Source organism: Amblyraja radiata, chromosome 13 (assembly GCF_010909765.2).
Source record: "Amblyraja radiata isolate CabotCenter1 chromosome 13, sAmbRad1.1.pri, whole genome shotgun sequence".
NCBI lineage: Eukaryota > Metazoa > Chordata > Chondrichthyes > Rajiformes > Rajidae > Amblyraja > Amblyraja radiata.
In genome coordinates, this window is record NC_045968.1 from 53,483,969 (window position 1) to 53,498,891 (window position 14,923).

Here is a 14,923-nt window from a genome sequence, read left to right on the forward strand (position 1 = left end):
TAGTCGCCGTTGTAATCAACCCTATAGCTTATGTAGAAATATCATACAAGTAGTCAAAATGTCAATAATTATGTAGAAATATCGTACAAGTAGTCAAAATGTCAATAATGTAAGTCAGACAATTATTAATTTAACATTTCTATTATCGTGGATGCTTATTTATTTAGAAAATATCAGTAGATCAAATGCACCAGTTACAACTTGCATGATTGTATGTTGCTAATACACATCATCAGAATAGAAAATAAAATAACTAATGTCAGTTTAGAATTGTACTCCAAATCTGGGCATGGGAAATTAGGAAATATTGTTAAACTTGTCTTGTCAACCCCTCCATGAATTAGAGAGTAATTGTGTCACCCCGAATGGAAATAATCTCCACGGTCCAATATGTCCAATATGATCAGCCATTGAAGCCAGCTCCATTTGCCCACGATGGTTCCAATTCACTCTAAACTTTCTAATCCATTCATCTGTCCATCTCTTTTAAATAATTTAACTGTTCTTGTCGCAACCACTTCATATGGATGCTTGCCTCATGTACCATGTTCGTTGAATTCTAGGTAAAATTACATCTACAGAGCTATAGTTTATGTTGGAATATAATGCAAGCAGTCAAATAAGCCAATGATGAAAGTCAGGCAATTGTTAATTTATTATTTGTGTTTAGCCATGAGTATTATGTGTACCATGAGTATGCTGCCATGTATTTTAACTGATATTTCTCTGCAAATTTGAAGATTCGACAATTTCTACAACCACAGAAGAAAGCACATCCACAGACCAAAGTACAATGATGGCGTCTTATACAAGGATTTGAGTATAGGAGCAGGGAGGTTCTACTGCAGTTGTACAGGGTCTTGCTGAGACCACACCTGGAGTATTGCGTACAGTTTTGGTCTCCAAATCTGAGGAAGGACATTATTGCCATAGGGGGAGTGCAGAGAAGGTTCACCAGACTGATTCCTGGGATGTCAGGACTGTCTTACGAAGAAAGACTGGATAGACTTGGTTTATACTCTCTAGAATTTAGGAGATTGAGAGGGGATCTTATAGAAACTTACAAAATTCTTAAGGGGTTGGACAGGCTAGATGCAGGAAGATTGCTCCCGATGTTGGGGAAGTCCAGGACAAGGGGTCACAGCTTAAGGATAAGGGGGAAATCCTTTAAAACCGAGATGAGAAGTACTTTTTTCACACAGAGAGTGGTGAATCTCTGGAACTCTCTGCCACAGAGGGTAGTCGAGGCCAGTTAATTGGCTATATTTAAGAGGGAGTTAGATGTGGCCCTTGTGGCTAAGGGGATCAGAGGGTATGGAGAGAAGGCAGGTACAGGATACTGAGTTGGATGATCAGCCATGATCATATTGAATGGCGGTGCAGGCTCGAAGGGCCGAATGGCCTACTCCTGCACCTAATTTCTGTTTCTATGTTTCTAAGTGAATCAACATCAACAGAGACCGGTAACATAAATTACAAGTCGAACACCAAATCTGGGCAAGGGATATTTGGAAATAATGATGAAAATGTCTTTTCAACCTTCATTGGACTTACAGAACAAATGTCACACAGAATGAAAATATTCTCAAGGCCAAATAGGTCCAAGCCATTGAAACTAGCTCCATTTGCCCACGGGTGTTGCATATCACTCTAACACTTTCCATCCATGCACCTGTCTCAATCTCATTTAAATAATATAATTGTTCCTCCCTCAACCACTTCATCTGGATGCTTGCTCCATGCACCCATCGCCCTCTGTGAAAAAGATCAGTTAATCCAATTAATTAAAGGTAGCTAAGGAAAGAGAATGTTAAATCTAACAGGAAATGCTCAATCCAATTTGTATGCACAAATTCCACATTTTCAGTTCAAGACTACTACATTAAACATTGTGCAATTACATGGTGACAATGCCATGCATAACACAGATTTAAAAATTCCATGAAATAATTTTTTCATGATTCCTAGTTTTCATCAGAAATCCACTGCAATTATTCGTTGGATTCTTGGTAACATTTCTTCTCACCAGTTTAATTTTCACTGCTGCAGTTTATATGCTTTATGAAGCAATGTGTCCAATTTACTTTCCATTTCCACTGTAATTTTCATTGATATCACATGGATAATTCTGTGTTTGCAAAAAAGCACCGTATCCCCTGCACCCAGATATCACTTACATGATTGCATGTTGCAAATATGCATCTTCAAGTCAGTTTAATTTTCACTGTTGTACTTTACATGCTTTATGAAACAAAAAGAGTACAATTTTGTTTCAATTATCCATTGATGTCACGTCCTCATTTCATTCTCAGAACAAAGCACACCAAGTGCCACTGCATCCACTAAATGTTATTGTCAAGATTCGAAAATATCTGCAACCACAAAAGAAAGCACGTCCACAGACCAAAGTACAACGATGACCTCTTATGCAACAGAACCAACATCAACAGAGACAGGTACCATATACAGTATAACAACTTGTACTCCAAATCTGGGCATATGATCAAGCTTGTCTTGTCAACCTTCCTTAGACTCAGACAGCAATGAAGGCACATAGAATGGAAAAAGTCTCTTTAGCCCAATATGTCCAAGCCACAGATGATCAGTCATTGAAGCTTCCTCTATTTGACAGTGTATTCACATCAATATACAAATTAAAGATAGAAATCGCTCCAAAGACACAAAATCAAAACAAATCAAAAAACACAATGTGAAGAGAGAGCAGCGGCAGCTAAAGCGCGCCAGCATCCACTCTCTCTTCCGACAGCCATCTTGGACACAGACTAACATAGCAACTACACACAGAAAAATCATCCCCCCACAATGGTTACCACTGTGGGGGAAGGCACAAAGTCCAGTCCCCAACCCCAGTTCTCCCAGAAGTCAGGCCTATTTGAGGCCACCGCTATTGCCTCTACGGAGGCCCGATGTTCCTGGCCGTTCTGGCCAGGTGGAGTTGCCCCGGCGTCGGGAGAGTCCTCACAGTGGCTGGGCCACCTGGAACGGCCGCTTCCTAGCAGGGGATTGTCCGCTTCCGAAGCCGACAGGGACGCACCGGGTTGGAGCTCCCAGGCTCCCGATGTTAAAGACGGCGCCGCCCGCTCCGCTCCGCAAACCCGCAGCCCGGAGGTGTTGATCTCGGCGGTCACATCTCACCGGAGCTCCAGCGCGTCAATCCAGTGCGGCGACCCAGGCAAGGCATCGCCCGCTCCGCACCACGATAGCGCTCCAGCGCTGTGCCACCACCGAAGCCGAGGTGCTGGGCGGTCCCCGCCAGGAAATGGCGCTCCAAGCCCGCTGGTAGGTCACGAGGACGGGTCGACGAGCAGCCCGGAGAAAAAGCTGCCTCACCAACCAGGTAGGGACCTACAAGTAAGATTACCTCCTTCCCCCCACATTAAGAAGTCCATTTCTCCTACAAACGAAAGACAAGACTTACTAAAAACTGAACCAAAAATTGAATAAACGGACGGCTGCTGGTTAGCAGCCATTCCCCAAGATGGCTCCTCCTCCGAATGAAAGGCAGTGCTGGCTAGAAGAGCCGAATGGCTTCCTCCTGCACATATTTTCTATTCATTTCCTTTCAAAATCCATTGATCACATCTTCATATTAATTCTCAAAACCAAGCACAAAAACTGCTTCGACTTAAATCCAGAGGTAACAGCAGAGCCATCTACTCTGTGAGGCACTCAATTATCAAATTTATAAAGCGCCTCTCCTATCAAAAAAAAAGGATTCAACATGAGGATCCCAGATTAGGCTGTTGTAAGTGATGACAGAAGTGGGTTATAATATTTTTTGCCTAACTCATTGATGTCAGTTAGAAAAGCAGTCGCTATTGTAATCAATCCAATAGTTTAAGTAGGAATATCATACAAATAGTCAAATAGGTCAATAATATGTCAGAGAATTATTCATTTATCTTTTGTCAATATTGTGGATGCTTCGTTGTTTAGAAAATAGCAGCAGATCCAATGTAACTGTTACTACTTACATAATTGCATGATGTTAACATGCATCATCAGATAGAAAAAAAATAATAATTTAAGTCAGCTTGGACTTCCAGGGACATTTTACACAATTCACAAGTGTTGCAATTAGAGCCTGCACCGCCATTCGATATGATCATGGCTGATCATCCAACTCAGTATCCCATCCCTGCCTTCTCTCCATACCCCCTGATCCCTTTAGCCACAAGGGCCACATCTAACTCCCTCTTAAATATAGCTTATGAACTGGCCTCAACTACCTTCTGTGGCAGAGAATTCCACAGATTCACCACTTTCTGTGTAAAAAATGATTTTCTCAGTCCTAAAAGACTCAGTCCTCTTATCCTTACACTGTGACCCCTAGTTCTGGACTTCCCCAACAGCGGGAATAATCTTCCTGCATCTAGCCTGTCCAACCCCTTAAGAATGTTGTAAGTTTGCATTAGTCGAAACAGGGCGGACCACATGAAGGTTGCAATCTTCCACCCCATGTCCTGACTAACTGCCTTAGACTCAGAGAGGAATTGTAAGATACAGAATGGAAATAGTCTCAACAGCCCAATACGGATGGTCAGCCATTGACGCTAGCTCCATTTGCCCACGGTGATTCACCCTCTATGTAAAGATCCCCTCAAATTCTTATTTTATCTTTTCTCTCTCGACTCAAAACTATGTAATTGGTGACAGAAAAAGTCAGGCAATTACTCATTTATTACTTAGTTTAGTTTAGAGATACAGCGCGCAAACAAGCCCTTCGGTCCACCGAGTCCACACCAACCAGCAATCCCTGCAAATTAGCACTACCCTACACATACACGGGACAATTTTACACTTATACCAAGCCCAATTACCTGCAAACCTGTACGTCTTTGAAGTGTGGGGGGGAAACTGAAGGTCTCAGAGAAAAGCCACGCAGGTCACGGGGAGAATGTACAAACTCCATACAGACAGCACTCGTAGTTGGGATCGAACCCTGGTTGCCGATACTGCAAGCGCTGTAAGGCAGCAACTCTACCGCTTCGCCACCATGCCGATGTGATATTTGTTAATATCGTGGATGCTTCTTTGTTTGGAAAATAGCAGCAGATCCCATGCACCAGTTACTACTTACATGATTGCACGATGTTAATGTGCATTATCAGATTTTTTAAAATGAAATCATTGAATCAGCTTGGTCTTCCCGCAACATTTTACACGTGTAGCCATGAGAGTGCTGCCATGTATTTTAACTGATATTTCTCTGCATTTGTGAAGATTCGATAATTTCTGCAACCACAGAAGAAAGCACATCCATAGACCAAAGTACAACGATGACCTCTTATACAACAGAATCAACATCAACAGAGACAGGTACCATAAATTAAAACTTGTACTCCAAATCTGGGCCAGGTAAATTTGAAAATTGTGATAAAACCTGTCTTGTGCAACCTTTCTTAGACTCGGAGAATAATTGTGTCATACAGAATGGAAGGGTTGGAATATTGCAATGTTCACGTGGTCCGCCCTGTTTCGACTAATGCAACCAACTCGATGCACACAAACGGAAGATCAAATAGAACAAGCTGTCCAACAACTTTAGGCTGTGCACACCACACAAAAGTAGAAGAAGTACAGAATTGAATTGAATTGAATTGAATTGATTTTATTAGGGACAGTGCATATTAATAAACATTTGCATGTAATACGCAAGATTGTAGCCAGTAGCTAATTTCCATCTTTAGTCCCACAAAAGGTAAACACATCCCAAACAAAGTAAAAACAAAAGACAAAAACAAAAACAAAACAAACAATATGGTTTAGCCTGCAGTCATAACATGGAATAAATAACAAACACTCAACACAGTTTAAAGTCCCAAAGTCATTGTCTCTTCCCTCCTTGCTCTCCCTCTGCGCTGAGGTAATCCAAGCCTCCGATGTTGTGACCCCGCCGGGTGATGGTGGGTAAGTTCCGCAAGCTGAATCCGAGCTCCGCAAACGGGCCGGTTCAAACTGCGCGGCCCGGGGCGGTCGAAGCTGCCGAAGCTGCCGTCCTCCAGTCCAGCGGACGCAGCTGTAGTTGCGGGAGCTCCGGAAAACAGAACTCGAGCTCCCGATGATGTCGTCCACTGGCACACTGGCCCGCGGCCGAGCCTCCGAGGCTCCAAAGTCGGGTCGGAAGTTGTGCCGCACCGCAACCACAGTCCCGAAGTCGGCCAGGCTCGCGTTGGTAAGTCCTGGCTCTGCTCCACAGCCTCCACAGCCTCGAGGTCGGTCGCAGTTGGAGGCCGCCAGCTCCACGATAGGCCTCAGCGCAGACGGACACGGAAACGGGGATACGGCAGGAAAAGTCGCATCCCCCCGAAGGAAGAGCCAAAAAACACACCACACCCACCCCCCCACACACACACAGCCAAACAAACCAAAACAAACCGCAAAAACAGGACAAAAGAAAACAAAAAACAGAAAAGACAAACGGACTGCAGGCGAGCCGCAGCTGCAAGGCAGCGCAGCCACTCCCATATATGGAAATAGGGTCTACAACCCAATATGTGCATGCCACGGATGATCAGCCGTTGAAGCTATCTCCATTTACATCGGTTGTGTAGTGTATAGTTGTGTATAGTGTATTGAGTACATTTTAAACATATTGCAATTTTGTCCAAAGTGCCGACCTGGCAAACAACAGTAAACCAAACTATCTAAATTCCAGAAAACGAGAGATATTAGGAAGAGTTGATGTGTAAAAAAATATTTACAGGTGGATAATTGGTCAGAAATGGCTAGTTGATTTAAGTAACTATCGGGTAGAAAATGTTAAAAGTAACAGCAAATGCTCAATCAAATTTGCATGTACAAATCCAATATTTTCAGTTGAAGAATGCTACATTAAACATTGTGCAATAATATGGTGCCAATGCCACGCATAACACAGAGATACATATTCCATGAAATCATTTTTCATGGTTCCTAAGTTTAATCAGAACTCCAAATGCTATCCAGGCAATTATTCTTCTAGAGAATTACCCGGTACTAGGTTGATGTCAGTTAGAAAAGCAGTCACCCTTGTAATCAATCAATAGTTTAAGTATTAATATCATGCAAATAGTCAAATATGGCAATAATAAAATTTAGATAATTATTTATTTATCATCCACATAATTATTCGTTGAATGCCTTACTAACATTTCTTCTTACCAGTTGAATGTTTCACTACTGCACTAGCTATGCTTTGTTAACAAAAATACTCTAATTATCCTTTGGGCAAGAGGTGCTGTGCATGTACCCGACCTACTCCTCTCATGATTTTGTATACCTCTTAAAGATCACCCCTCATCCTCCTGCACTGCAAGGAATAGTATCCAAGCTTTCTCAACCGCCCTCAAGTCCTGGCAACATCCTCATGAATCTTCTCTGCACCCTTTCCAGCTTGACCTCGTTTTTTCTATAAGATGATGCCCAAAACCGAACACAGTACTCCAAATGCAGCCTCACTAAAGCCTTATCCAACTGCAACATGACCTCTCATCGTCTATACTCAATACTCCGAATGATGAAAGCCAATGTGCCAAAAGCCATTTTCACCATCCTATATGTCTGTGATGCCACTTTCAACGAACTATGTACCTGTACTCCTAGATCCCTCTGCACTACAACAGTCCCCAGAGCCCGACCGTTCACTGAGTAGGTTCTGTCCATGTACTCAATAAATGCTCCAATGTGTTTAATTTCCTTTCAATATCTATTGATGTCACATCTTCATTTCATTTTCAGAACCAAGTACAACAACTGCCACTGCATCGACTATGTCCACCACTAGCAGCGAAACAACAGGTACTTGGATAATGCAGCACCAGGATTTACTGATCAGACTTTAAATATATATCTTACTTATCAACACGTAACGATCAATAACTGATGCTCCACCATTATATCAACCAATATTCCTCAACATGGCCAAACCATCAATCAGCTCACAGTTTTGCATCACGAGGATTCACTGATCAGGCTTTCACATGATTCATTACTTACCAACACAAGAGCCAAACAATAGATAATGCTCAATCATGGTCTCAACAAAATTTTCTGTTATGAGTCCCAAACTCACAAAGTGTTCACAGTAAAATGCTGAGAAATATTGAACAATGCTTTTAATACTGCAAAATGCAAGCAGGAGAATATTACAAGACGAGAACGTCATATGAACAGGAAAAGTATATTGTTAGTTTCCTTCCTTATGTCTGCATAATACATATTGTAAAGCTGAAAGTAACAGCAGATCAGTCTGTTCTGTGAGGCACTCAACAATCACATTTTCAAAGTGCCTCTCCCATCACTAAACTTGGATTAAACATCAGGATCCCAGATTAGGCAGTTCCAGATTGGTCTAAGCCTTTCCAATTCATGCACCAGTCTAAATGTCTTTTAAATATGATTATTGCTCCTGCCTCAACCGTTTAATCTGTTTGCTTGCTCCATAAACCCATCACCCTTTGTGAAAAGGTTTCCCTTCAGGTACATATTATGTATTTTCTCTTCTTACCTTGAAATTATTTAATTTAGTTTAGTGTCTTCTCACATGTATCGAAGAACAGTGAAAAGCTTTTTTTCACATGCTATCCAGTCAACGGAAAGACGGCACGTAGTTGCAGTTACAGGATAAAGGCGAGGGGAGAAGAGGGAGTGTCGTAGGTGAGAACAGTCCATGATTACGCTGGAGGCCTTGCTGAGGTAGCATGAAGTGTAGATGGAGTCAATGGACAAGTGGTTAGTTTGCGTGATGATCTCGGCTACGTCCACAAATCTCTGCGATTTGTTGTGGTCTTGGATGGAGCTGTGCGCTCTGTGCCATCTAGTTCTTGATTTCCCCACTCTGCGATAAAGACTCTATTCAGGCACCCAATCTATTCTCATTTGATTTTATACACCTCTATACGATCAACATTTAGCCGCCTACTCCGTAAGAAACAGGGTTCACCCCTGCCCGTCTTTAATGTATCGTTCATGTCCTTATGCAAATAGGATATACCAAAATTATTCTTGATTCCTAAGTTTCATCAGAACTACAAATGTTATCCATCAAATTATGTATTGAATGCTTTGTTAACATTTCTTCTCATCAGATTAATTTTTACTCCAGCACTTTACACCTGCTTTATGGAACAAAATATGTCCAATTTACTTTCAATAACAATTGATGTCACATCTTGAATTCATTCTCAGAACCAAGCACATCAACTGCCACTGCATCGACTACGGCAGCCACTAGCAGCGAAACAACAGGTACTAGGATAATGCAATTATTTGTTAGATTCACTGATCAGACTTTCGAAAGATACATTGCTTCCCACCACGTGACAAACAATAGTTGATGCTAGATCAATATATTAACCAATTTTTCCCAGAGGCCATACTATCCATCTGTTCACAGTTAATTGCTCAGTATTATTGAGCAATTCTACAGAACAGCATAGTGCAGTCAGGGGAGCATTACATGTGGAGAAGAAGTCACATGGAAAAAAATTATGTTGCTAGTCAGGCAATTATTCATTCATCATTTGTAATATTGTGGATGTTTCTGTGTTCGGAAATTAGCACCAGATCCACTGCACCAGTTGCCATTTACCTGATTGCATGTTGCTAATATGCATCACCAGATTAAAATAAACAAATAATTAAAGCCAGCTTGGACTTCCAGGGACATTTTACACAATTTAAATGTGTAGACATGAGAGTTTTGCCATGTAATTTAACTGACATTTAACTGACTTCTCTGCACAGCAGCAAGCACATCCACAGAGCAAAGTACAACAATGATACCTTATACAACCGAATCTACATCATCAGAGACAGGTACCATGATTACAACTCGTACTCCAAATCAAAATAAGGGAAATTTAGAAATCATAATAAAACTTGTCTAATCAACCTTCCTTCGACTCAGAGAGTAATTGTCTAATACAGAATAATATAGGTTATATGGCCCAATATGTACATGCCATACATGATAAGCCATTGATGCTCGCTCCATGTTCCCATGGCAGTTCCATATCATTCTAAACTTTTCCAATCTATGTACCTGTCCAAATGTCTTTTAAATATTATTATTGTTTCTGCCTTAACTACTTCATCTGGATGCTTGCTCCAGATTCCCATAACCCTATTTAAAAAGGTGCCTTTAAGGTTCATGTCATTACATTTATGCAATAATATGGTGACAATACTGACCATAACACAGTGAAAATAATTTCATGACAACATTTTTCATGTTTCCTAAGTTTCATCAAAACTCTAAATGTTATCGATACAAATATTCGTTGAATGTTCTCATAGGTTTAATTTTCACTACTGTACTTAGGAAACAAAAAGAGTCCAATTTCCTTTCAATATTAATTAATGTCACATCTTCATTTCATTCTCAGAATCAAGCACCACAACTGCCACTGCATCAACCACGTCCACCCCTAGCAACAAATCACCAGGTACTTGGATAATGCAGCACCACCATTCACAGATCAGACTTTAAAATCATACTTTACTTACCAACATATCAAGAGTAAAAGTAACTGATTTTAAAATAGCTATGTATATATAGAGAACAAAATTAAAATTAGCAGTTGAAAGCTCAGAAATGGCCTGGTATTTCACTAATGAAAGCAGAATTCTAAATCAAGCTGAAATCCTCAATCAAAATTGCATGGTCAAATTCAATATTTTCAGTTGATGACTGAATACATTAAAAAATAATGCAATAACACAGTGGCAAACCTGTGCAAAATACAGAGAGAAAAAAATCCATGCCTACTTTTTTTATCATTCTTCAGTTCCATCAAAACTCCAAATATTAACCCCAATGCTTTAACATTTCTACTCATCATTTTCATTTTCATTTTTACTGCTATGTGACATGCTCCATCAAACAAAATGTATTTAATATAGTTTTAATATCCATTGATATCACTGATCAAACTTAAAAAGATACAATATTTACCAACACATGTGACAAACAATAGTTGATGCTTAATCAAGATATTAGACAATCTTTCTCAAAGAGACCAATCCATCAGTCAGTTCGAAGTTACTTGCTGAGAATTATTGAACAAATCTAGAGAAACAGCAGAGTGTGGTCAGGAGAATATTACAAGAGAAAAATAAGTCACTTGTAAAAGAAAAGTATTATGTCAGTTTACTTGTAAAATTATATATAATTTCTAATATTACACAGTCGTAACTGGGGTATAATATTGTGGCCTAACACTTTGATGTCAGTTATAAAAACATTCGCTAGTATAATCACCCCATTAATTTAAGTAGAAACTGGACTAAGTTGGACCCTTTGGGTCCCAGTCTCATGGGATGCCATGTCCGCCCCAACACAGAGATACATATTCCATGAAATCATTTTTCATGGTTCCTAAGTTTAATCAGAACTCCAAATGCTATCCAGGCAATTATTCTTCTAGAGAATTACCCGGTACTAGGTTGATGTCAGTTAGAAAAGCAGTCACCCTTGTAATCAATCAATAGTTTAAGTATTAATATCATGCAAATAGTCAAATATGGCAATAATAAAATTTAGATAATTATTTATTTATCATCCACATAATTATTCGTTGAATGCCTTACTAACATTTCTTCTTACCAGTTGAATGTTTCACTACTGCACTAGCTATGCTTTGTTAACAAAAATACTCTAATTATCCTTTGGGCAAGAGGTGCTGTGCATGTACCCGACCTACTCCTCTCATGATTTTGTATACCTCTTAAAGATCACCCCTCATCCTCCTGCACTGCAAGGAATAGTATCCAAGCTTTCTCAACCGCCCTCAAGTCCTGGCAACATCCTCATGAATCTTCTCTGCACCCTTTCCAGCTTGACCTCATTTTTTCTATAAGATGATGCCCAAAACTGAACACAGTACTCCAAATGCAGCCTCACTAAAGCCTTATCCAACTGCAACATGACCTCTCATCGTCTATACTCAATACTCCGAATGATGAAAGCCAATGTGCCAAAAGCCATTTTCACCATCCTATATGTCTGTAATGCCACTTTCAACGAACTATGTACCTGTACTCCTAGATCCCTCTGCACTACAACAGTCCCCAGAGCCCGACCGTTCACTGAGTAGGTTCTGTCCATGTACTCAATAAATGCTCCAATGTGTTTAATTTCCTTTCAATATCTATTGATGTCACATCTTCATTTCATTTTCAGAACCAAGTACAACAACTGCCACTGCATCGACTATGTCCACCACTAGCAGCGAAATAACAGGTACTTGGATAATGCAGCACCAGGATTTACTGATCAGACTTTAAATATATATCTTACTTATCAACACGTAACGATCAATAACTGATGCTCCACCATTATATCAACCAATATTCCTCAACATGGCCAAACCATCAATCAGCTCACAGTTTTGCATCACGAGGATTCACTGATCAGGCTTTCACATGATTCATTACTTACCAACACAAGAGCCAAACAATAGATAATGCTCAATCATGGTCTCAACAAAATTTTCTGTTATGAGTCCCAAACTCACAAAGTGTTCACAGTAAAATGCTGAGAAATATTGAACAATGCTTTTAATACTGCAAAATGCAAGCAGGAGAATATTACAAGACGAGAACGTCATATGAACAGGAAAAGTATATTGTTAGTTTCCTTCCTTATGTCTGCATAATACATATTGTAAAGCTGAAAGTAACAGCAGATCAGTCTGTTCTGTGAGGCACTCAACAATCACATTTTCAAAGTGCCTCTCCCATCACTAAACTTGGATTAAACATCAAGATCCCAGATTAGGCAGTTCCAGATTGGTCTAAGCCTTTCCAATTCATGCACCAGTCTAAATGTCTTTTAAATATGATTATTGCTCCTGCCTCAACCGTTTAATCTGTTTGCTTGCTCCATAAACCCATCACCCTTTGTGAAAAGGTTTCCCTTCAGGTACATATTATGTATTTTCTCTTCTTACCTTGAAATTATTTAATTTAGTTTAGTGTCTTCTCACATGTATCGAAGAACAGTGAAAAGCTTTTTTTCACATGCTATCCAGTCAACGGAAAGACGGCACGTAGTTACAGTTACAGGATAAAGGCGAGGGGAGAAGAGGGAGTGTCGTAGGTGAGAACAGTCCATGATTACGCTGGAGGCCTTGCTGAGGTAGCATGAAGTGTAGATGGAGTCAATGGACAAGTGGTTAGTTTGCGTGATGATCTCGGCTACGTCCACAAATCTCTGCGATTTGTTGTGGTCTTGGATGGAGCTGTGCGCTCTGTGCCATCTAGTTCTTGATTTCCCCACTCTGCGATAAAGACTCTATTCAGGCACCCAATCTATTCTCATTTGATTTTATACACCTCTATACGATCAACATTTAGCCGCCTACTCCGTAAGAAACAGGGTTCACCCCTGCCCGTCTTTAATGTATCGTTCATGTCCTTATGCAAATAGGATATACCAAAATTATTCTTGATACCTAAGTTTCATCAGAACTACAAATGTTATCCATCAAATTATGTATTGAATGCTTTGTTAACATTTCTTCTCATCAGATTAATTTTTACTCCAGCACTTTACCTGCTTTATGGAACAAAATATGTCCAATTTACTTTCAATAACAATTGATGTCACATCTTGAATTCATTCTCAGAACCAAGCACATCAACTGCCACTGCATCGACTACGGCAGCCACTAGCAGCGAAACAACAGGTACTAGGATAATGCAATTATTTGTTAGATTCACTGATCAGACTTTCGAAAGATACATTGCTTCCCACCACGTGACAAACAATAGTTGATGCTAGATCAATATATTAACCAATTTTTCCCAGAGGCCATACTATCCATCTGTTCACAGTTAATTGCTCAGTATTATTGAGCAATTCTACAGAACAGCATAGTGCAGTCAGGGGAGCATTACATGAGGAGAAGAAGTCACATGGAAAAAAATTATGTTGCTAGTCAGGCAATTATTCATTCATCATTTGTAATATTGTGGATGTTTCTGTGTTCGGAAATTAGCACCAGATCCACTGCACCAGTTGCCATTTACCTGATTGCATGTTGCTAATATGCATCACCAGATTAAAATAAACAAATAATTAAAGCCAGCTTGGACTTCCAGGGACATTTTACACAATTTAAATGTGTAGACATGAGAGTTTTGCCATGTAATTTAACTGACATTTAACTGACTTTTCTCTGCACAGCAGCAAGCACATCCACAGAGCAAAGTACAACAATGATACCTTATACAACCGAATCTACATCATCAGAGACAGGTACCATGATTTCAACTCGTACTCCAAATCAAAATAAGGGAAATTTAGAAATCATAATAAAACTTGTCTAATCAACCTTCCTTCGACTCAGAGAGTAATTGTCTAATACAGAATAATATAGGTTATATGGCCCAATATGTACATGCCATACATGATAAGCCATTGATGCTCGCTCCATGTTCCCATGGCAGTTCCATATCATTCTAAACTTTTCCAATCTATGTACCTGTCCAAATGTCTTTTAAATATTATTATTGTTTCTGCCTTAACTACTTCATCTGGATGCTTGCTCCAGATTCCCATAACCCTATTTAAAAAGGTGCCTTTAAGGTTCATGTCATTACATTTATGCAATAATATGGTGACAATACTGACCATAACACAGTGAAAATAATTTCATGCCAATATTTTTCATGTTTCCTAAGTTTCATCAAAACTCTAAATGTTATCGATACAAATATTCGTTGAATGTTCTCATAGGTTTAATTTTCACTACTGTACTTAGGAAACAAAAAGAGTCCAATTTCCTTTCAATATTAATTAATGTCACATCTTCATTTCATTCTCAGAATCAAGCACCACAACTGCCACTGCATCGACCACGTCCACCCCTAGCAGCAAATCACCAGGTACTTGGATAATGCAGCACCACCATTCACA

At 39.9% G+C, this 14,923-nt stretch overlaps 2 protein-coding genes across 2 annotated transcripts in view; one reads left to right on the forward strand and one right to left on the reverse strand.

Annotated features, from left to right (window-relative positions):
* The window catches only part of LOC116979505 (serine-rich adhesin for platelets-like), a 1,930,096-nt gene that overhangs the window by 661,238 nt on the left and 1,253,935 nt on the right, over positions 1-14,923 (reverse strand). The window lies entirely within an intron of this gene.
* LOC116980023 (mucin-5AC-like) overlaps positions 1-14,923 on the forward strand; it is a 249,282-nt gene that overhangs the window by 58,406 nt on the left and 175,953 nt on the right. Inside the window, exon 11 of the mRNA XM_033032093.1 lies at positions 5,245-5,340. Within this exon, the coding sequence (XP_032887984.1) occupies positions 5,245-5,340 (96 nt within the window). The remainder of the gene's footprint in view (positions 1-5,244; positions 5,341-14,923) is intronic.